The sequence below is a fragment of the Toxorhynchites rutilus genome, chromosome 3, assembly GCF_029784135.1.
Source record: "Toxorhynchites rutilus septentrionalis strain SRP chromosome 3, ASM2978413v1, whole genome shotgun sequence".
In the NCBI taxonomy this organism is placed as follows: Eukaryota; Metazoa; Arthropoda; class Insecta; order Diptera; family Culicidae; genus Toxorhynchites; species Toxorhynchites rutilus.
The window spans coordinates 193,783,388-193,805,386 of NC_073746.1; the positions used below are offsets into that span (position 1 = coordinate 193,783,388).

The following is a 21,999-nucleotide window of genomic DNA, read 5'->3' on the forward strand; positions in this document are numbered from 1 at the left end:
CATCGTAAACCACACCTTCTCTCGATTCAATCACACACAAAAAGCATACTTAAGCGATATTCTGGTGGTGAGACACATTCATTTTTCGTGAGGACATCGACAAGACAACATCGTTGCCTAACGTGCTGGAGGAGGTGGACGGCGAAGGATCGACACATACACGCGCAGAAATCTTTCCGTTAGGATGCCATTCAGCATCGAGAAAGTTCCGGAAAGATCTAATCATTGCTGGAAAATAATCTGCCAGTTGCTTTGGGAATTTTCAAAATATATGCATGTGAAAGAGTTTAATTGAATGTTTTCTATCCATGTTACACTGTGACCAAATATGTTTCAATCAAGTGCTATTAACAGGTGGTTATCGAGTTGGCATTAACCACTGGTGGGCTTCCAGTATCGAGGAAAATGTGGAAATATCTAATCGTTACTGAAAATAATCTGCCAGTTCCTTTGGGAATTTTCAAAATATATTCATGTGAAAGAGTTTAATTGAATGTTTTCTATCCATGTAACACTGTGACCAAATATGTTTCAATCAAGTGCTATTAACAGGTGGTGATCGAGTTGGCATTAACCACTGGTGGGCTTCCAGTATCGAGGAAAATGTGGAAATATCTAATCGTTACTGAAAATAATCTGCCAGTTCCTTTGGGAATTTTCAAAATATATTCATGTGAAAGAATTTAATTGAATGTTTTCTATCCATGTAACACTGTGACCAAATATGTTTCAATCAAGTGCTATTAACAGGTGGTTATCGAGTTGGCATTAACCACTGGTGGGCTTCCAGTATCGAGGAAAATGTGGAAATATCTAATCGTTACTGAAAATAATCTGCCAGTTCCTTTGGGAATTTTCAAAATATATTCACGTGAAAGAGTTTAATTGAATGTTTTCTATCCATGTAACACTGTGACCAAATACATTTGGTTTTGTGGTTTTTCAATCAATCGCAATTAACAGGATAGCTTCAGAAGATTATTCTTCCCCATCAGTAGGATATTTCCGTATCCAATATTGTATGCGCCCGCAATCGGTTATTGCTCAGTCGCCGAAAGTTCCGAGCTCAGAGAGTTCATTCCCCTCTAGTTTGCCTTCCAAATTGCCATTGTAAACCACACCTTCTCTCGATTCAATCACACACAAAAAGCATACTTAAGCGATATTCTGGTGGTGAGACACATTCATTTTTCGTGAGGACATCGACAAGACAACATCGTTGCCTAACGTGCTGAAGGAGGTGGACGGCGAAGGATCGACACATACACGCGCAGAATTCGTTCCGTTTGGATGCCATTCAGCATCGAGAAAGTTCCGGAAAGATCTAATTATTGCTGGGAAATAATCAGCCAGTTCCTCTGGGAATTTAAAAATACATTCATGTGAAAGAGTTTATTTGAATGTTTTCTATTCATGTAACACTGTGACCAAATATTTTTCAATCAAGTTCTATTAACAGGTGGTTATCGAGTTAGTATTAACCACTGGTGGGCTTCCAGTATCGAGGAAAATGTGGAAATATCTAATCGTTACTGAAAATAATCTGACAGTTCATCTGGGAATTTAAAATTACATTCATGTGAAAGAGTTTATTTTAATGTTTTCTATCCATAAAATATCCATATAATGCATTTGGGTTTGTGATTTGTCAATCAAGTACAGTTAGCAGGTTAGCTTCTGAAGATTATTCTTCAGAACAAGGTTTTTCGTATCCTATATTGGATGCATAAAACCTTGTGCCTCCAACGTAACGCTCTCGTTTTCGAAGTCTCCCAAATATTCATTTATTCATTCATTCAGAATGGATTTAGATTCAACTTCAAACAAATGATCTCTAAATCAACGATAGTCCTACGACACCCTTGCGGTTATACCATAGATATAACCCACTTCCTGTTTTTTTATAAATCTTCAGCTGGCCACTTGATCTATCGCACAAATATTTTGCCAATGAAATTCATCTCGGACCATCGCCAAAAAGTTCATTCGCACCAAGCTCCGATTTTCTGCTTCTCGAATTAATCGATTACATTTTGTATGTTGAAATTTTATTCGATGGAAATAGATGAACAAAAGATAACCTTTTATGTCTTCATTACAAGAACTGAAAATGCAGTCGTATTGCAACTTGATATTAATAAATTGGACGATGGTCCGAAATTCCGAAAGCAGGATCGATGTTGGGCCGATATTCTGGAATATATTTTGACACTTGTATTTACTATTTATATATACTAGAATATACTGATTATTTCTCTCAGTGTATTGATGATCATAGATCCGTGATGCATTGGAGTACCCCTCACCAATGTTGTTGTTTACATTATATTTGACGTTTAACTGATTTTTAACTGGGCTATCGCCCAGTTAGCGAGCGCATAGTTAAAAAGCAGCTCAGTTAAACAACGCCCAGTTAGCGAACGAGTGCTGTATTTCGGTTGGTGCTTGTTCCTCTGCCTAGCGCTCTTCATAATACCCTTCACTGTCGTCTGCAGGTTGTTGATATTCTAGATTTCCTCTACCTTTAGTTTTCCTAGTTCCTCTCTAACCTTCTTCTTGTTGATGAAGTATCCGTCCAGTTTTCTTGTTTTCCCTGTGTACTTTGTTGATATCGCCAGATGACGACTTCCTCCTATGCCGTAGTCCAGAACCGTCATGTTTAGGTCTTGATAGATAGCCGGGGTTGCTAGGACCAAGTCAATCGCCGAGGGTTTCTTGTGCAGCTCCGTAGGGATAAATGTAGCTTCGCTTTGGTTTAGTAATAGGAAGTTGTATTCGTTGATCAGTTCCATGACAATCGCTCCCTTGCGATCCGAGTTGTTAGGGTCCCAGGATAAGTGGTGAGCGTTGAAGTCTCCACCCAATACCAACCCTCGAAACCCTTTGATTTTCTCGAATATTTGTTTGAGATTATCATTCATCTCCTTGATGTTAATACTAGGAGATATGTAGAATTAAACGACTACTAGATCTATACCATATATTTCTCTTGCTAAACATTGTATGTGATCAGATTTAGGGACTTTAATTTCTCTTGATTTGTATTTTTTGTTTATTAGGATGGCGGCACCACCGTATCCATCCATTCTAGAGCAAAGGTAGGTATGATAATTTGTTATCTTATATTTTGTTTTCTCTAACTCCAATTTACTCCAAGTTTCGGATAATAAGGCTACTTCATATTGGTCTTGTATTAATATTCTTGTTAGTTCATCCTTATTCTTTTGCAAGCTTTGGATGTTACATTGAAATATTTTGAAATTTGTACTCATTGTCACATATCACTTACGGTTCGTCAGGGGACGGCTGCCTCTCGTCTAACCAGGTGTCCTCTGGCTGCGAGCGTGAAACACCCGCAGTTTGGCGGCATGGCTCCTGACCAATGCCTTGTCTCATGTTCGTTTTGATGTTGCTCGACTTCATGTTGTGTTCCTGGTTCAGTTCCTGTTGTCGTTGCTTCTCGACTTGTGTTGCAAACTGCTCAAAATCCGTCACGTAGTACCGGTTGAACAGGGCAACTCCCGATGATTCCTCCGATTTTTCTGTTTTCTGCTTCTTTTCCGCGTAGACTTTTACGGTGTCTGCGATGACTACATCCTTCATGGCTCTCTTGTTGTTCTGCACCTGTGGTTTGTATTGCTGCTTGTACCTTCCAGATTTGGCTTGTACCTTCCAGATACCATCTGGGCGAAGCTCTCAGCTGGCGTTGGTGATTCCGAAACTTCCTCCAGTAGATCGTAGCGGTTCTGTGTGAAGATTGGGTTCATCTCTCTGGCCTCCAGGTACGTCATGTTGGATTTTGCCATGATTGTCTTGATGTTTCTTTGCTTGTTCCATTCCGGGCAGTTCGGGTCAGTTGTTTTGTGCTCCTTTTTACAGTACAGGCACAACTTCTTGTTCCTGCACTCCTCTTGTTCGGTGGCTTCGTGTTGTTGTGTGCATACTTCACAACATTTCTTCGATCTGCAGGTGTCCGTTTTGTGTCCGTAGCGCAGGCACTTGCCGCATAGGACCGGTTTGCTGATGAATGGCATGACGCGATTGTTGCAGCAGTACAATTTGACCTCAGCAGGTAGTCTATTTGTTCGGAACGTCACGCTAACTCTGTTGCTTGGCACCTTGTCACCGTTGAAGTAGCGTTGCAGTCGATACACTCCCATGATCTGTACTTCGCAAACCATGTTGTCCATGATTTCTTCGTCGGTCATGTCTGTCGGTACGCCGGCAATGACTCCGGTTACCGTTAGGAAACCTCTCGGTACGTAAAACTTGTAGTTGTTTCTTTTCATCGTTTCATCTCCCTGCAGGCGATTGGTAGTGTTCATGTTCTTCACAAATTCCAGCAGCTTCTTCTGCCCCATCGGGCGCATATTGATCACATTGTCCTTGTATTCCTTAGTTCGGCTCAGCAGCTTTCCTAGTGACAGCTTGTTGATGCGGATGTCTCCTCCTTTGTTGTCAATCAACTCGGCGATTAGTCGGTACGGTCCAACGTCGTTTTCCATGTACTCGTAAACTTCATGCGCCTTTTGTCTGGTACCACCAGCACCGGGGGGCGAATCCCCGGTTGCCATTTTTGGGGTTATGTTACTCCTCTACCCGTGAGAGTGAGTTTTCACTGGTCACAAATAATGAATTACTAGCTTATTTCACTATATTGTCTTCAATTGCTTTCACTTTGCACTGAGAAAATGATTATTCGTATAACGACTAGGTTAAGTTCACGAAATCGTCAAAATTTCGTATCGATGACTCTGAAAAACGTGCGTTTGATAACAATGAGTTGCATTCTCAACGTTGTTTTTCATCAGCATTCGGCGCAAAATACCGGTCTGTTGGTTTTTCCTGAGAATTTGCATTTAACATTGTAAACGTAAACACCGCCTGACTGTCAACGATGTCGATAAAGTAGTACACCAATAACTTGATCTAGTACGACTGTAAATTGAAAATACGACGAATGACTCGTACGAAAACATGGATGGGATTTGCGTACGTATCCTATTCGTTCGAAAACTATGATAAGGGTGTATATGTTTCAGCTCAAGAGAATAAATCGACTCTCGGTATCGGCTGGTGATGGAGATAATTTTCCCGCGTTTTGCAGTTAGAGACGTCGGTTAATCGTTTGATAGATGCAAATAATCGAATATCTGCAATTTTATTCGAGGAGTTTTGTATCGAATAATGAAAAATCAAAATATGAATCAGTGTTGGAAAAAATCATCTTCGCTAAGATCAAATGCATAGATGTTCGGGCTAGGTTGCATCGAAAACCTATATATTCCAAACGAAAATTAAAATTGCAGATCCAGGCAACCAGTGAATATGAGCAAATGAACTTTTGTCCTTTAATATGTTTTGATGTTTATTTTTTCCACCCAGTTTCATTTTCATCTTTATTGTCGGAAACGTCAGAACTGAATATAATTTCAGCCAAATGAATATCAGCTGTTGTTAACTTCTAACCTGAGCCTGCTGTGTGCGGTTGGGTTTGGCAGCTGCCGGATGCCGTATTCGGAAATACATTATGAAATTCCCGATGTCGCTAATGGCTTGACGGTAGCTAAAACCACTCGTTGTATCCATTCTGCATATGCCGTTGCTACCGTCGCGCCAAATAAAATTTATTTTGAACTTAAATTCACTGCCAGAACGAATATCGTTTCGGATGTGATGAATATCAATTTGTTGCTTTTGATATCCAAAGTATAAATAACAGCGAAGTTATGAACCCCACTCAATATCGCATTCATTCATTATAGCAAATTTGTTCATGCAACAGCGATATGAACAAAATGAACTCGTTTGTTATTGCCATCAATATAATGAGGGCAGTGTGTTTCAAGCTGAAAAAAAGTCATTTGCACTGGAACAAAATCATATTCGTTACTCGTGAATATTTGTTGATATTCTAAGACACTGATATGAATACATCGAATAATTATCAAAGTAATCGCGATTAATGAAAAAGGGAACCATTTTTTCTAAAAATTCTAAGACACTGATATGAATACATCGAATAATTATCAAAGTAATCGCGATTAATGAAAAAGGGAACCATTTTTTCTAAAAATTCAGTGCAAAATTTCTTGTAGCGTGTTTTTAGGGTCTTTTTTGATGAGAATAATGTACCTTCTAGATAGTTAATAGAGTATTTCTAGAAACTTCCTGCGACTTGTTTTTTTTGCCGATATTGTTCCCGAAGCCCGAAGCTGTAACTGTAAAAATAACCATAAGCTACCGATTAATTTATAGTTTACAGTTTACAATTCTTTCGCAAGTGTAATTCTTTCACAAGTGTGTATATGTGTGGCTATTGTATTTAGTGAACAACTATACGAATGTCAAACATTTGTATATTACTTTTGCACGTATGAATCTAACGACAAATAATGTATGAATATGTTGAATCCGGTGACAAAAAGGACTAAAATCAAATAATAATAGTCCGAAAATTATATTATGCATTTTATTTAATAAGTATTCCACCCCACTGACATTAATTTATACATTTCATTGAACAATATTCTAAAATAGCAAAAAAGTCACTTGTCCAAAAAAGTTACTCCTGTACTCGTGTTGGTGTCTCAGACCGAAAGTGATGAAAAAGTGATACACGTCCCCTTCGCACCAACTTGTACGATACGCTAAACGATGTCGAACAACGAATGACGAAACTAGAGAAAATCGCAATGTCGTAGTGTTGATATTTTCTGAGAAATGAACGAATTATTGATTACTCGGTCTCTCAGACCTATGCGCGAGTAAAGAAGTGTTAACCGTCATGGTGTTTCGTCAAAATCCATCGAATATGCTGAACTATTTACGATTGAAGCATAAAAATGATTGCCTGGTGGTGGAATTCAGGGCCTGCAGGAGTAAAATGAAGACTTGAAGAAGGTAGCCTCAGCTCCCGTTCTAAAATAGTATTCCAATTCAGAGTGCCATGGAATATATACTATCCTAGTGGTCAATGGTTCTATAAATATACATCTTTTGAACTAGTAGCTATAGGGACCAAGTAGAAATATTCAAACAAATCAGTTATTTCAACAACATTCGAAGAATAGGTAATTTTGAACAGAAAAAAAATTTTTGTTGGTGTAATAAAAATATTGTGCATCATTCTCATGGTGTGCTCTTCATTCAATTGTCCTCAAAAAATCATGAAATGGCAAATTTATCAATATACTGAAATACCATTTCATTCAAAAACCATTATTCTGCATCATGTTTATTACAAAATTATGCTTAATGTAACTTTTAAAATTATGACATATTTTTTATCATGAATGTCTGTTCTTTTTGATTACAAGAAATAAATATTCGCTCGATTAATCGAATTCTGAAAGACAATTATTCGAATGAATCGAATATTCAAAAATGACCCCACGATTAATCGACAATCGAATAAACGAAAAATTTAGACATCTCTTTTTGCAGTCAAATCCCTTTCCACAGTCCTCTGTATATTTATACCGTTTCCCCTCGCGCACTTATTGACGACACGGTCACACCTTTATTCCACACATCTTGGTCCCACGTGAACCTTGCGGTTATGTCATATGGGCACCTTACACGATCAAACTGATTGACAATAAGTGTCTTCAATATCGTGACAGCTAGGCTTTCGACATCCGATCTAACCTCAATCAATATTTTGCCACCTTACACGGTCAAAATCGCCCTCAACCCGAGACAACGAAAATATCCGCGATGGCTAGTGGTGACATTCGAGTTTGGGATCCAAACTATTCTCCATCAGATTAGAAGGCTAAATTGCAATTTTCAATTGGTAAAATTTGAATGAAAATATCTACTTGGTATTATTTGATTAGTTGAAGCGCGTAGTCCTAACTCTAGCTTAACCTATTTTCTATGAATTTTCAGATATTCCTACTAAAATTTATTATTATTATATAACGTCAGTTTCAGATACAATTTTTGTATGGGATTTTATCACCACTTGCAGAAAAAAAAGTGATTTGCATTCACATAGAATACTAATTTGATTTGGAAAAGTTAATTTTCATTCATAATTTACACTTTAAAACTCGTTTTTCCTTCTCAAAAACACATCATAATTCGCTTCACAAATACAGACTGATCCTTTCAGTTTCAGGGATGCCAGATTATTTTAGATTGTGAAAATATATGCAAATTATATTATCTGCAAGCAAATGTTTTTATTCGATAAATAAGACTATGACAGTAAAACCCCGATTATCTGTATCTGTACCCCGATTATCTGTATCTGTATCTATTTTTGTATTGATAAAAATAGTTTCTATTTAAAAACCATCCCAACTATTCACGGATAATCGGGATTCTACTGTAACTTGAATTACCACCTGTGATTTTCCCAGATCTTCTCATTCTCCAAATTTTATAGCGGAGTGTGAAGAAACACACAACTTAGACTAAAGTGGCTGCCCCGCTCGCTAGCGCAAAGAATGACCGAGTTCAATGTTAAAAACACTCCTAAGACGTTGTTAATTTTCATTCACTCTCTCACCATCACATTGTCAGTTACGCGAAAAGTACTGTATTTTGCTATTTTAGGTACAGTAATTTACATTTAATGCGACATTTTTCTAATTGGACAGACCTGTATGCGACACGTTTAGTTAGACATTTTTGTAAACATCGAGTTCGGGCCCAAATTATGGCCCCACATTGACATTCGTCGCCAAACGTCGACGCTGTACCACTCTCATCTTCAATGTCCAATTACAGGTCAAATCGCCTCCAATGCGACACTGAGTGGTTCTCCGGCATGTCGCATTAAATGTAAATTACTATATCAGTTTTCCAAACCAAAAGCTTTCATTTATGATTCCTACAATTTCAGAAGTTTATAAATTTTAATTGCAATCGCAAAAAAGACTAACAAACATTAAATGTCCGCTTGCAAATCTGGCAACTCAGTCTGGAAGTCCGTGAGGTAAAACGTCAACATCATGCATCCATACGAAATGTCACGATATTGATGCCCGAAAATCAGAAAATCCGGATTTCTGCGTTGTCGGCCATGTTCAGCTGTCATTATGCTCTCAAATGTCATCATATTGTCAATAAATTTGACCGTGTAAGGTCCGCTATAGAGATAATCCACTCATTTTTTTTCATGCCAACGCACAGATTAAATGGCAGCCACAGTGAGTCCCAACAATTGCACACAATTCGTAGGAATGAGATTTGGTTCTTTAATTTTTTTTATCTTGGAGGCGAATGAACTGAGAAGTTTAAAGCCAAAAAAGCAGAAGAAGATATTTCTATCTCATATACGAAACATTTTCAAAAAGAAACACCTTTCCGTTTTCCATTAAATTCCAAATATATTTGTTCCATACAAATTCAGACAATTTTGTTACTCATCTAACACCAATGCGATGACAATAATGAAATACCTGGGTAAACCGTCTTAATACGTTGATCTGACTCTTCCGTTCTCGCCGCGGTTTGGCATTTAGGTGGATGGGCATTTATTTACTGATCAATAGATATATGTGATTCGAGGTTCATTTGCCATGGTAATTAGCACGTTAAATATCCCGAATACGTTTTTCAACACTTGATTTTTTATTTATCTGTTAACTCAAATATTTTAGAAATATATCCCACAACTAACATGATTTAATTGTTACAGAAGCGATTTGCATGGTCTTCAGATGATTCAATCATCTGTAAACCCGAGCCATTGCAAACATGCTCAAGGATGAAAATCTCGAAGCGCGCTGTTATCAATGACTGCAACAACCAGCATCCGCTAGAAAATGTGCAAGACAAACGAAAAATGATTGATTTGCTCTACGTGAATAATATATACATGTTGGAGAAAATTATCATACATGCAAAACGCAGATTGAAGTTGTTTGACATACATCTAGAAACACGGAGAGAATACTATAATGATTTTGATAAATGTTCCAAGGATTTTGGAAAATTAGCGCAAATGAGTAAAGAAAACAGCGATAATGAGGAAAATCATACTGTGTTGCAAAGCAATCAAGACCACAGTGCTATTACGTCAAATACTACGAAATTAGACGATGGCAGTTCTAATGAATCTCTAAATTTTTTAGATGCAGACGATTTAGCTGAATCCGATATGAAATGGAGTGGATTTGTAACCAAATCCATCATCAATACTAATACTGCTAAATCATCGGAGGAAAGCACGCTGTTTCGATTCGATTCATTAACAGCAGATATTAATCACGATTTGAAATTTGATGATTCAAGGTATTTGAAGATGTTATTCAAGGTTATTCTTGCAATTAAATTAGTTACTCAATTCGATGTTTGCTTGTGTGCACGTGTAGACTTTCTCATGCATATTTGAACTGAATTTCGTTTTTAATTATTGATGTGAGTTATTTTCGAGTTGGCCGTGTCACAATGGCAAGAATTCAGATCAGGGTCCGTTGTTTTTACAAAACTTATCAATCGTGAACTAGAAATAATATAGAATGTTAAAGATTTCAGACATAGAATTCTACCCACGAGGGATGTTGTTCGACTTTCAGTGAAAGGTCTGTTGATAGAATAGAGAAAATAAATATTTTGTTCAGATTTGTGTAACTATTTATCTTAATTTCAGAGCATCAAAATGTGTTTTATGTATTTGTATATAATGATGTTGAAACGTTTTTCGTTTGCAGTTTACACTTGTATGTCCGATACGATACATGATCGCGATTATTTGTTTTTTTTAATATATGCAGTCTATCATGCTCTTAGTGCTTATTCATATTCTACGACTAGATATTTTTTTAATTGTTCATTTTTACAGACGCACAATACTTTCCATTTATTTGGTATAAATAATTTTCAAAACATTGATTCTTTTGATGCATATTTATTACTCACACATTTAACTAGCTGTACGTGCAATAAAATTCCGAGAAAGTTTTCTGCTAATTGTTCATTACTATAAATTTAAAACAATCTCTATTCTAGGCATCGCAAAATTGAGTGTAAACCGTGAATAAATTTGTCTTGTAAGAAAGTTTCTTTGCGAAATAGCGTACTTTTTTTCATCAGTGATTGGAGTCCACACTTATTCACTACTTGGGCAGTATTGATTTTTGTTTTTTATTGATGTTTGAATTTTTTTTATCAAAATGACAAGTTACAGGAAATATATAGATTTAATTACGCGTACAATGATAAGAAATATGAAATGTCGCGGAAAGACATTGCAGGAAATAGCAGCTGCTGTCGGAAGAACAGTAAAGAAAATCATAAACAAGAGGAAATACGAAAGAACCATAGAAAATCTCCCGGTAGGGAACGCAAACGGATGATGATGAACAGGTAATTGTTCGAACATTGCGAAAGAACCCTGAAACAAACATTCCTAAATTGACATAATTGGGAGCAGTGCCATAAATTATCAAAATTTATTCACGAATGGAGGAATTAGATTTTTCCCAGTATCGGGTGAATTCTCTTCTGTTAAAACTCAACTCCATATCTGGCATAATGAGTATAACACAAGAGTCGAGACGCGTGAACTTTGTCTGGTATATTGATCGAAAACAGCATGAACGAATTTCGAAAAGCCTGCATTCAGGCACTTTCGTTACTGTCAATAATTTCAGGTGATTATCACGAACGTTAAGTTGATCTTCATCACTTGCAGTGAATTTTTATTGAAAACGTGTTACCCATTGCACATATAAATGGTGGTGTATGTCATTTCCGGGCAATCGTGAGTAGATTCATAAAACGTAGCCAGAGTTATTCTATACATTCCATTGCCGAAGTCGCCAAAAACAAGAATTTTGTGTGATGTATTACCATCCTTTACCATTTATTGATTTCACTCTCTATTGGTGACGCTGAATTTTATACTTTGATTTTCACTAACACGCAATGATCTTCATTTTCGACCTTGCGAATACCATGACGAAAAAGAAGATGCAAATGAAAAATGAACTTCATGGCAAGCTGATGTTGATGTTCATTCCACTGGGGAAGGCAGAAATTCGCCGAATTTGAATGTCGTGAATGTGAATATTTTCAGCACTGATTGGGAGACCTGTCTGCGCAGACACTGTCCGGAAAGCAGCATACAGTAACAAACAGAGAGTTCGTGTCGGCCGTGAAAAGTATTACATCTCAAATGTGAATATGAAAAAACTGACTACAGTTTGCAAAGCCATATGTAAACAGACCTAAGGAGTTCTGGAACAATGTTTTTTATACGGATGAGCCGAAAACCAATATCTTTGAATCGAATGGCGTGGAGGAAACCAGGATCGGTGCTTCAGATTCAGCATTTGGTTATCACAGTAAAATACGGCGGCGGTAGTCAGATGATGCATGGCACATTGGCGGCTTCTGGAACTGGATCCATGGTGTTAGCAGATTCGATTCGGCGATGGACAAGATGGCTCAATTGATCTTCCTGAAACGTAACCTGCAGTTTCCCGTTCAGAAATTTGGTCTCCTTCGTGATTACTACTTTCAACAGAATAACGACCCAAAACAAACTGACTTCGTGGTACTGGAATGCCTGCTCTATTATGTCCCAATCAACTCGAAACCCCTCAAATCATCGAACTTGAACACTATTGAGTATATATGATGGGAAATCAAGAACCATCCATCAAAATCCAGGGAACGAAGTAGAACTCAAAACGACGATTACGGAGATCTGGGAGGTACTTCCGTCTGCAGTGACCAGAAATCTCGCCTCGGTGCTTGCAGGAAGTGTTGAGTGGTATGGCACCAAAGAGGTGCTATACCAAATATTAGGGGATTGATTTTTGTCACTACACGAGAGTGAAATGGTTCGATTTTACGATGAACATAAGTCGCAATTAATTATTTAATTTTTATCCCCGTAAAACTCAAAAATAACAAACATGAGTTGTATACTCAATTTTGCGATTGACTGTAGGTTAAAGGAGGCATGGATTCATGCCGAAACGCTCAACATCGACGAACCTGTTAGTATTTTCAAATTATATAGTGGATAGTTTGTCACGGAATAGCCAAACTGATGCCATCTATACGGACTTGACTGCTGCATTCGACAAGATTCATCACGACATCGCAATCGCAAAACTGGAAAAGCTCGGATCCACAGGAAGGATGTTAGATTGGTTCAAATCCTATCTCAAAGAACGAAAACTTCGCGTTACCATCGGTGATAGCAGCTCCAACATTTTTTCTGCAGCTTCCGGTATTCCTCAAGGAAGCCACCTCGGACCCCTGATCTTTCTAATCTACTTCAACGACATTTGCTTGGTATTAGAAGGACCTCGCGTTTCGTTTGCGGATGATTTAAAAATCTATTGCCGTATTAGTTCTGTAGCCGACTGCTGGTTTCTTCAACGACAACTGGATATTGTAGCCGAATGGTGCGCCACGAACTGTATGGTTATAAATCCATTAAAATGTTCCACGATATCCTTCTCTAGGAAAAAAGAACCGATCACGTTCGAATACGTTCTCTCTGGTGTTCCCATTCCACGAGTTATGAAGATCAAAGATCTTGGAGTGATACTGGATTCGAGACTGTCGTACAAAGAACATGTATCGTATGTTGTAGATAAAGCATCTAGAAACTTGGGATTCATTATGCGGGTTTCAAAAACTTTCACGGACGTACATTGTCTCAAATCCCTGTATTGCGCTCTAGTTCGGCCTGTTCTGGAATGCTGCAGTATCGTTTGGAATCCGCACTATCAAACTGGCATTACGAGAATCGATTCCGTTCAGAGAAGATTCATTCGGTACGCACTTCGCCTGCTTCCGTGGCGTAATCCTCATCAGCTCCCTAGTTACGAAACCCGATGCTTGTTGATCCATCTGGATTCACTGCACTGCAGAAGAAAGCTAGCTAAGTCTTTGTTTGTAGCGGATACACTCACTGGTCGCGTCGATTCTCCAGAAATTTTAAGCCACCTAAATCTCAACGTACCACCTCGACGGTTGCGGAGAGTTCCTTTTCTGCGGACCATACTTCGGCGAACGAATTATGGCATGTACACAGCAATAGCAAGCCTTCAGCGTGCATTCAACACAGTTTCTACGGCGTTTGATTTTAACATTTCGCGTGTTACATTGAAACAACGGTTTTTAGAATTAATTAGAGTTAGATAATTGTATCATTTGGACCACTGTAGTCTGTTGATGCCAGAACAAAATAAACAAAATAAACAAAAAAGGAGCCATGATTTTAATACTATTTTTAATTCTATTGCATATTTACATTTTTACTTATCCCACGGTTAATAGGGTGGGGAACCGATTACTCGCGGACTCGAGGTTAGTAGGGTGACATATTTTCATCATGAACATAAGTAGATTGGGTTGTTTTCCTCGGTCCCGAAAGAAGCTTTTCTAAATTTAATCTGGCTGCAAGATACAACTCGCACGATCAAACAACATTCTCGATGTTGTAATAACCGTGATTGGGCAAGAGCCGGGTATAATCTAAGGAATCGAAATTCCCTAGATGCTTGCTATGAAGGCAAGACTTTTCGCTCGTCCTCTCTCGAGCGCTTCGTGATTAATCTAGGGAACTTATTTCCCTAGATGTCGGCAATTGAGGCCTAAGAATCACGGGAGTCAAATCTTTGCTAAGCCAGGGAACCTATTTCCCTGGACTTGTTTTTTGTCTCTTACTGGCTAAGCCCCTTCCAAAATTCCCGTAATCACGAATACGTTTCAGAATCAGACGGCTTCAGATTGGTCCGTCCGAGTGAAACTCGTAACTACTTTCGGATGGGAAAATTTGGGTATGTTTTGGTTATACCTTTAATTTTGAGCTCCTTCCTTGTTAGGAGCTCTGGCCTTGGATGCGTGGCGCCTAGTTGCCAACGCTGGTGGGTGGTTTCGGATTTTGATTCACGAGAGCACAGTTTACGTTGTTAATTAGTTTACTTGTACCTTACAATTTGGAATTGAACCTTAAACTTAACGGTTAAAATTAGAAATTGAACTATGAAATCGAATATTGATCTTTAAGGTTTGAAATATGAAATTGAACTTTAAAGTTTGAAATATGAAATTGAACTTTAAAGTTTGAAATATGAAATTGAACTGACTTACTTCTTCCTCACTTAAACTATATATACATGTTTTTTAAGGGAGAGAACAATCACCCTTTCCTATTCTCACAGATAACCAACCACGTGGTTATCTGCCTCCGAATTTCTCAGCGTGGGATTTTTTCCCAGCTGTTTCCTATTCAGATAACCGAAACATATCGGTTATCTGTATTTACCGCATGGAACCTTTTCCACTTGTTTGCGGTCCTATGCTTCTCCCGTCATTCGCGCTTATCTTTGGTGCGCCGAAGAGGACGGGACCTAAACAAATTAGTGCGCTTTGCGCATGTTTACGCCTGTCGTAAAACATATGCCTGATTATTTTTCCCTAAGGAACATTTTCTTCACCTCCGCTTAAGATTTAAGCGAGGCTTAACGGCAAGTTAAGCCTCGCTTAACTTTTTTCCCATTTCTTCACCTCCGCTTAACGGCTAAGCCAGGGTTTAATAAAGCCTGGCTTAGGCTAAGCGTCGCTTATCTTAAGCGGTGGTCTATGACCGCTTAACGCCGTTAAGCGGTCGATTTTCAGTTTTTGCTTTTCTTCACTGTTGTGCTTTGGTAGTAGTAGCAGATATTTTTTCAGCCATTCAACTAGTATTAAAAACGATTTTATACAAAATGTCTTGTTATCGTAATTGTGTTTGGGATACATATTATTGGAGATTTTTAGATGATGATGAAGAAAATAGTGAACAATACGGCGAATTACTATTAGCACGTCGTCAATATAAAATGCGTGTTCGAATAAATATTGATAATTGGGACGATCTGGATTTCTTTATGAGATTTCGTCTTCAGAAGAGTACGGTCAGGATGATACTGGATATCATACAACCTTCTTTAGAAATCGATGAGACAAGGTAGAAAATATAACCTGTATTGCAGCGTATCTGAAAGATATAATTCTTACATCCTTTGTATCTATGTTTTGCAGATCGCGTTATATTCAGCCATTAGTACAATTATTGGTGGCTCTTCGATTCTACGCACTAGGGTCGGTGCAGATAGCCGTCGCTGATTTTGCTGGTATTTGCATTTCTTCTGTGTGTCGTATCATTCGTCGTGTATCTTTTGCGTTAGCTCAATTATGGTCGCGGTTTATCAAGATGCCGAAAACGCAGCATGAACTACATGCAGCAAGTCGTGAGTTTTACTCAATCGCAAAATTTCCTCGAACAATTGCTTCAATTGATTGTACGCACGTCAAAATACAATCACCTGGTGGTGATCATGCCGAAAACTACAGAAATCGAAAATCATGGTTTTCGATAAACGTGCAAACAGTCAGCTCTGCAAATTTGAAAATTTTGAATATTGTCGCAAGGTGGCCTGGAGCATCCCACGACCAACACATCTTTAATAACTCTTCACTGAAGATGCAGCTTGAGCGAGGAGATTATGGACACTTTATAATCGTAGGCGATTCCGGGTATCGTAATACAAAATATCTGGCAACACCGTTTCTTAGATGTGAAACCGCAGCCGAAAATTTGTATAACGAAAGTCAAATCCGTACTCGTAATGTTGTGGAGCGATCATATGGTGTTTGGAAGCGACGATTTCCAGTACTTTCTTTGGGAATGCGTGTGATAATTTCTACAGTACAGCTAATAATTGTTGCATGTGCAGTGTTACATAATATAGCAATCGATGCCAAAGAGGAGGTTCCACCACCAGAGATAGAAGGATTTGAAGAAATGTTAGCTGCAACAGTGGTTCCGAACGCTTCAAACACAGAGATAAATGATGCAGGTTGTGTTCGCGATCACTTGGTTCAAAACTATTTTGCTCAACTGTAAAAGGATCTTACGTAAATAAAAGACTTGTGTTTATATTCATATACATCAAACTTTAATTGTTGTCATCGTTTATTATTAGTAGGTATATACCTGATTCAGTCACTTATTGAACCAGAACTGTTCGTGGTTGTTTCCGTATTATTTCCGATGGAATTGTTCAACAATTTAATCCGAAGCGCATGCTCCTCCCTCATATGCGAAGCTGCTCCATTTGTAGCTTTATTTTGTCGGTTTGAAGATTGATGTGAGCCGATTCCAATTCAGTTCTTCGTTTTTGGACATCGAGACGATGAACCTCCTCCATCATCTCTTCATTGCGTTCTAAAATTTTCTTTTTAAGGTCCTGCTCAATGGTCTTCTGGCGCTTCGATTTTGCCTGAAGGAGATTACTTTTCGGCCGTTTGAGCATAGCGGGGCTGTATTTGTCCCATGTATCACCAGATTTTGGGACAGAACTCGTACTTTTGCTGGGACTCGCTAGTTGATCTCGATCATCACCGGTTGATCCTTCAATGTGATCACTTTCGATCACTTTATCACATGCAACCTCATTGTTGATAGCAGATCTAGAATCGTCATCTAGATATTCAACCTCATAACCATCGCTCGTTGCTGCTTCCACTTCAGCATGAGGCTCTATCTGAGAATCTATCTCGGGCTCAATCAATGTTGTGGATTCTTTTGGCGCAGCAGCAACGGTTTCTTCATCATCATCATCGTCGCAAAGAGATTGAAGTCCATCGACAGACAACGCGATTACTTCTCGTAGCTCAGCCATCGCTTCTGATTTTGGCCGCCATTCTTCAGGGCCTCGACCGCCACCAGTGGCTCTACGCGATAATGTCTCCTTTGAAACCGCCTGACGGATGTTCTTTTTTATATTTTCATATTTCTTTTTGAGTACTGTCAGCGTTCTCACCTGTTTGATAAAATTGATAAAAAAAAATTGTATTGATAGAGCCATAACCCGATCATAAATATCATAATGCTTTGAATGCCCACGCATAATAACAGGGACAGTTTCGGCAGCCCAATATCAATGAGAGTTGAATCAAGTTGAATTAGTTTTAGATAACATCAATCCTACTTTGATTTGATCAGTAGTGTATCCAGGGGGAGGGGCTTAAGGTCAAAACCTCCCCCAGAGCCTAAAATTTTCATTTACATCCTCTTTTTAAAATTTGTTCGACACAAATCCTCCCTAGACCGAATTTCTGGCTACGCCACTGAACGATGAATAAAATCTGGTTTGCCGCGCTACCACTGTGTCACTCTGTCGCTGTCATTGTGCTTGGGCCTTAAAAAGGTCTGGCTCGCATTCGAAGTATATTCAAAATTTACAGATTGCTCAAACTAAAATCGTGCGTAACGAAGAAACGCAAATTTACTTGTGAATAGCACACGAAGTACTATTATACTTACCGTATTGAGGCAGCTCGTATTGAACTCTCTAGTGATTTCCTCCCACATGCGAACTTTATCGTCGTTCCTTTTAACTTCGCTGACCTTGCATTCAATTACGTTTTTTCTATTCAATGCTAATCTCAGCAGCAATTCTTCTTCCGCATCTGTGAAATTAATCGAGCGGACTCGCTTTTTTGTCTCCGAGTTTCGGCCTTACCTTTTTGTTCAAAGTCCCAAGCTTTACCTTTTTGTTCAAAGTCCCAACGAGTTGTTAAAAACAGAAAAATAGATTCAATTCTTCTACTACTGACACTATCTCATAAGAGCCAAAGTCTTATTTATAAAAATGACTGTTTCCTGGTGTTATGTGTTGAGAAATATGTAATTCTCAAGGAAACATTCATCATTACTGTGAAAAGAAAAACACATGCTGTTGCATAGAATTGATGAGTAAAGTAAAAAACAGGAAGTGGGTTATATCTATGGTATAACCGCAAGGGTGACGTAGGACTATCGTTGATTTAGAGATCATTTGTATGAAGTTGAATCTGAATTCATTCTGAATGAATGAATATTTGGAAAACTTCGAAAACGAGAGCGTTACGTTGGAGGCACACGGTTTTATGCATCCAATATTGGATACGGAAATATCCTACTGATGGGGAAGAATAATCTTCAGAAGCTATCCTGTTGATTGCGATTGATTGAAAAACCACAAAACCAAATGTATTTGGTCACAGTGTTACATGGATAGAAAACATTCAATTAAACTCTTTCACATGAATATATTTTGAAAATTCCCAAAGGAACTGGTAGATTATTTTCAGTAACGATTAGTTATTTCCACATTTTCCTCGATACTGGAAGCCCACCAGTGGTTAATGCCAACTCGATAACCACCTGTTAATAGCACTTGATTGAAACATATTTGGTCACAGTGTTACATGGATAGAAAACATTCAATTAAACTCTTTCACATGAATATATTTTGAAAATTCCCAAAGGAACTGGCAGATTATTTTCAGTAACGATTAGTTATTTCCACATTTTCCTCGATACTGGAATCCCACCAGTGGTTAATACCAACTCGATAACCACCTGTTAATAGCACTTGATTGAAACATTTTTGGTCACAGTGTTACATGGATAGAAAACATTCAATTAAACTCTTTCACATGAATATATTTTGAAAATTCCCAAAGGAACTGGCAGATTATTTTCCAGCAATGATTAGATCTTTCCGGAACTTTCTCGATGCTGAATGGCATCCTAACGGAAAGAGTTCGGCGCGTGTATGTGTCGATCCTTTGCCGTCCACCTCCTCCAGCACGTTAGGCAACGATGTTGTCTTGTCGATGTCCTCACGAAAAATGAATGTGTCTCACCACCAGAATATCGCTTAAGTATGCTTTTTGTGTGTGATTGAATCGAGAGAAGGTGTGGTTTACGATGGCAATTTGGAAGGCAAACTAGAGGGGAATGAACTCTCTGAGCTCGGAACTTTCGGCGACTGAGCAATAATCGATTGCGGGCGCATACAATATTGGATACGGAAATATCCTACTGATGGGGAAGAATAATCTTCTGAAGCTATCCTGTTAATTGCGATTGATTGAAAAACCACAAAACCAAATGTATTTGGTCACAGTGTTACATGGATAGAAAACATTCAATTAAACTCTTTCACATGAATATATTTTGAAAATTCCCAGAGGAACTGGCAGATTATTTTCCAGCATTGATTAGATCTTTCCGGAACTTTCTCGATGCTGAATGGCATCCTAACGGAAAGAGTTCTGCGCGTGTATGTGTCGATCCTTCGCCGTCCACCTCCTCCAGCACGTTAGGCAACGATGTTGTCTTGTCGATGTCCTCACGAAAAATGAATGTGTCTCACCACCAGAATATCGCTTAAGTATGCTTTTTGTGTGTGATTGAATCGAGAGAAGGTGTGGTTTACGATGGCAATTTGGAAGGCAAACTAGAGGGGAATGAACTCTCTGAGCTCGGAACTTTCGGCGACTGAGCAATAATCGATTGCGGGCGCATACAATATTGGATACGGAAATATCCTACTGATGGGGAAGAATAATCTTCTGAAGCTATCCTGTTAATTGCGATTGATTGAAAAACCACAAAACCAAATGTATTTGGTCACAGTGTTACATGGATAGAAAACATTCAATTAAACTCTTTCACATGAATATATTTTGAAAATTCCCAGAGGAACTGGCAGATTATTTTCAGTAACGATTAGTTATTTCCACATTTTCCTCGATACTGGAAGCCCACCAGTGGTTAATGCCAACTCGATAACCACCTGTTAATAGCACTTGATTGAAACATATTTGGTCACAGTGTTACATGGAATTAAACTCTTTCGCATGAATATATTTTGAAAATTCCCAAAGCAACTGGCAGATTATTTTCCAGCATTGATTAGATCTTTCCGGAACTTTCTCGATGCTGAATGGCATCCTAACGGAAAGAGTTCTGCGCGTGTATGTGTCGATCCTTCGCCGTCCACCTCCTCCAGCACGTTAGGCAACGATGTTGTCTTGTCGATGTCCTCACGAAAAATGAATGTGTCTCACCACCAGAATATCGCTTAAGTATGCTTTTTGTGTGTGATTGAATCGAGAGAAGGTGTGGTTTACGATGGCAATTTGGAAGGCAAACTAGAGGGGAATGAACTCTCTGAGCTCGGAACTTTCGGCGACTGAGTAATCGATTGCGGGCGCATACAATATTGGATACGGAAATATCCTACTGATGGGGAAGAATAATCTTCTGAAGCTATCCTGTTAATTGCGATTGATTGAAAAACCACAAAACCAAATGTATTTGGTCACAGTGTTACATGGATAGAAAACATTCAATTAAACTCTTTCACATGAATATATTTTGAAAATTCCCAGAGGAACTGGCAGATTATTTTCAGTAACGATTAGTTATTTCCACATTTTCCTCGATACTGGAAGCCCACCAGTGGTTAATACCAACTCGATAACCACCTGTTAATAGCACTTGATTGAAACATATTTGGTCACAGTGTTACATGGATAGAAAACATTCAATTAAACTCTTTCACATGAATATATTTTGAAAATTCCCAGAGGAACTGGCAGATTATTTTCAGTAACGATTAGTTATTTCCACATTTTCCTCGATACTGGAAGCCCACCAGTGGTTAATACCAACTCGATAACCACCTGTTAATAGCACTTGATTGAAACATATTTGGTCACAGTGTTACATGGATAGAAAACATTCAATTAAACTCTTTCACATGAATATATTTTGAAAATTCCCAGAGGAACTGGCAGATTATTTTCAGTAACGATTAGTTATTTCCACATTTTCCTCGATACTGGAAGCCCACCAGTGGTTAATGCCAACTCGATAACCACCTGTTAATAGCACTTGATTGAAACATATTTGGTCACAGTGTTACATGGAATTAAACTCTTTCGCATGAATATATTTTGAAAATTCCCAAAGCAACTGGCAGATTATTTTCCAGCATTGATTAGATCTTTCCGGAACTTTCTCGATGCTGAATGGCATCCTAACGGAAAGAGTTCTGCGCGTGTATGTGTCGATCCTTCGCCGTCCACCTCCTCCAGCACGTTAGGCAACGATGTTGTCTTGTCGATGTCCTCACGAAAAATGAATGTGTCTCACCACCAGAATATCGCTTAAGTATGCTTTTTGTGTGTGATTGA

At 38.4% G+C, this 21,999-nt stretch overlaps 3 protein-coding genes across 11 annotated transcripts in view; 2 read left to right on the top strand and 1 right to left on the bottom strand.

The window, feature by feature from the left end:
- Positions 1–9,433: 9,433 nt before the first annotated feature.
- Positions 9,434–21,999, top strand: part of LOC129777691 (inactivation-no-after-potential D protein) — a 362,102-nt gene continuing 349,536 nt past the window's right edge. For 5 of the 8 annotated variants that reach the window (XM_055784115.1, XM_055784119.1, XM_055784117.1 and 2 more), the window contains exons 1-2: positions 9,434–9,536; positions 9,653–10,248. In XM_055784115.1, the coding sequence (XP_055640090.1) occupies positions 9,534–9,536; positions 9,653–10,248 (599 nt within the window). In that variant the 5' untranslated portion in view covers positions 9,434–9,533. Of the gene's footprint in view, positions 9,537–9,652; positions 10,249–10,984; positions 11,323–11,675; positions 11,720–21,999 lie in introns of those variants that run through there. The other 3 variants (XM_055784116.1, XM_055784122.1, XM_055784123.1) reach the window with 3 other exon arrangements.
- Positions 13,174–18,715, bottom strand: LOC129777693 (uncharacterized). 2 transcript variants are annotated; one of them, XM_055784125.1, is made up of 2 exons: positions 18,293–18,715; positions 13,174–17,789 (listed from the first exon to the last, which is right to left on the bottom strand). In XM_055784125.1, the coding sequence occupies exons 1-2, from the start codon at positions 18,338–18,340 to the stop codon at positions 17,061–17,063; spliced, it is 777 nt and encodes a 258-aa protein (XP_055640100.1). In that variant the 5' UTR covers positions 18,341–18,715; the 3' UTR covers positions 13,174–17,060. The 2 variants fall into 2 exon arrangements, 1 of the variants encoding a protein (XP_055640100.1); XR_008743279.1 differs by lacking the exon at positions 13,174–17,789 and adding an exon at positions 17,824–18,223.
- Positions 15,690–16,894, top strand: LOC129777692 (putative nuclease HARBI1). The gene is made up of 2 exons (XM_055784124.1): positions 15,690–15,931; positions 16,006–16,894. Exons 1-2 carry the CDS (start codon positions 15,690–15,692, stop codon positions 16,868–16,870), a joined length of 1,107 nt encoding a protein of 368 aa, XP_055640099.1. The 3' UTR covers positions 16,871–16,894.